The following is a 2,500-nucleotide window of genomic DNA, read 5'->3' on the forward strand; positions in this document are numbered from 1 at the left end:
TTTAAAACCAAACTATAATTTATAACTTTTGATATGACTTACTAGGCACTTTGATAACTCCAGTCCAGTGGCCGCCGATAGGCTCACTGTAAGGTGAAACTCGTTTTTTGGAACTTTATTTTTGACCCTTTACTGCGTTGGTCACCATGGCGTTATTTGTGAACCTATGTGACTAATTTTGGTATCATTATAAAGGGCACAAAACAAGCTTTCTAACGGCGTATTTCATTCTCAATTCCTGATTGTATTTCTCAGAAAACTTATGTAATAAAAATTTATAAATTTTTGAATTATAAGAACTTTTTAAATTATGGATACATTTTAATTATACTTCATACATCGATAGACAATTAATTGAAGAATATCTCTGCCAAATTTCATCAAAATTGATACACTCGCTCATTATTTTATTTTTCCCGCCACCAACCCCACTTTTTAGGACAAAAACCTCATTTTTTTTTCCATTTTCATTTATCCTTAATTTTTTCCATACTTTCCATACATGAAAATGATTTATATGAAAATAAAGCTTATTTTCTGACCATTAAAATGATATCTAACACTTGCCATTTATCTTTTAATTGAAACAAAATTACTGAAATCAATAAGTGGGCGTTGACTGCAAGACTCAAATTTCCCGATCGCCGCGAGATGCTGGTTTTGAGGCAGCAGTGAGATCACAGATTCTCTCTGTAAAGTTGACAAAAAATTTCAGTAGAAAAATATAAATAACTCTGGAACCGTAGGTCGTAGAGAAGCAAATAAGATATCAAATTTTATGTTTTTTCAAGTCCCATCCCCCTGACTGAGTCAAATCAAGATATTTTGAGTTTGAAAATTTTATCAAAGTGCCTAGACTTACTATTACCATTATTTGACATGCCTATTGCTGCCAATCACACCAAACCCAAGAAAACTTGATATTCAATGATATAAATATCACTATCAATCAGCTCTTTAAAATGAAATTATATCATACTCATACATAATCATAATAATAATATAGGCACTCTGATAACCCCAGTCCAGTGGCCGCCGATAGGCTCACTGTAAGGTGAAACTCGTTTTTTGGAACTTTATTTTTGACCCTTTACTGTTTTGGTCACCATGGCGTTATTTGTGAACCTATGTGTCTAATGTTAGTATCATTTTAAAGGGCACAAAACAAGCTTTCTAACGGTATATTTTATTCTTAATTCCTGATTGTATTTCTCAGAAAGCTATTGAAATAAAAAATTATCAATTTTTGAATTATAAGAACTTTTTAAATTATGGATACATTTTAATTATACTTCATACATCGGTAGACAATTAATTGAAGAACATCTCTGCCAAATTTCATCAAAATTGATACACTCGCTCATTATTTTATTTTTCCCGCCATCAACCCCACTTTTTTGGACAAAAACCTCATATTTTTTTCCATTTTCATTATCCTTAATTTTTTCCATACTTTTCATACATGAAAATGATTTATATGAAAATAAAGCTTATTTTCTGACCTTTAAAATGATACCTAACATTTGCCATTTATTTTTTAATTGAAACAAAATTACTGAAAACAATGAGTGGGCCATGTTGACTGCAAAACTCAAAATTTGCCGATAGCGGCGAGATGCTGGTTTTGAGGCAGCAGTGAGATCACAGATTCTCTCTGTAAATTTGACGAAAAATTTCGACAGAAAAATATAAATAACTCAGGAACCGTAAGTCGTAGAGAAACAAATAAGGTATCAAATTTTATGTTTTTTCAAGTCCCATCCCCCTGACTGGGTCGAATTAATATATTTTGAGTTTGAAAATTTTATCAAAGTGCCTATTAATAATAACCGTACAGAATAGTGTGAAAGTGAAATTGTGAAAAATAACGCAACGGTGAAGTGAAATTGTGACATTTAGATTTTCACACAAATAGATTAGTTAATTAGCGCTTCACTTTTCAAATTATTCAAATGCTTAACGGCTACCATTACCAGACAATCTCAGTCTCAGCTCATCGCATCAATCAAAGTCAAGTCAGTAAGTTTCAGTACAGTACGTCCGTTAAGCAAGTCGTTTTCTTTGCGAATTAAAGTCAATACCTTTCAAATTCAATCCCATTCTTGGAAACATACTGATTTTCCAATGTTAAAAATACTTTTATACTTTAAAATAATTATCTGATCAACAAGGATTATTGAATTTCGCCGGAGTAAAACAAACAAAAAGTAAAGACAAGGATAAAGAAAAGAGAGGTAACTCTTCACTGACCATTGCCCTTGTCTCGTTTTCATTTGTATTTTGTCTTTGTGAAAAGCTAAATAATTCAAAATAAACATTCATATCGAATTTATAAATATGACATATCCCAGCCAATATTGTGGTACCTAAACGCAATAAGAATCTAAGAAGTAAGAATAAGTGGTTGCAATAAACAAATGCACGCTCTCCACAACTCTACAAGTACAAAACAAGAGCCTGATGCTACACACTCGGGACGCCGGCTAGAAACACTTACCTT

The 2,500-nt window shown here is 32.0% G+C and overlaps 1 protein-coding gene across 1 annotated transcript in view; it reads right to left on the reverse strand.

Moving 5' to 3' along the window:
- Nucleotides 1-2,500, reverse strand: part of LOC144971187 (uncharacterized) — a 50,638-nt gene that overhangs the window by 47,915 nt on the left and 223 nt on the right. The window contains exon 2 of the mRNA XM_078911681.1: nt 2,498-2,500. This exon is cut by the window's right edge and continues 34 nt beyond it. Within this exon, the coding sequence (XP_078767807.1) occupies nt 2,498-2,500 (3 nt within the window). The remainder of the gene's footprint in view (nt 1-2,497) is intronic.

The sequence above is a fragment of the Berghia stephanieae genome, chromosome 4 (genome assembly GCF_034508935.2).
Source record: "Berghia stephanieae isolate SIO BIC M18660-M18661 chromosome 4, UCSD_Bste_1.3, whole genome shotgun sequence".
Lineage (NCBI taxonomy): Eukaryota > Metazoa > Mollusca > Gastropoda > Nudibranchia > Aeolidiidae > Berghia > Berghia stephanieae.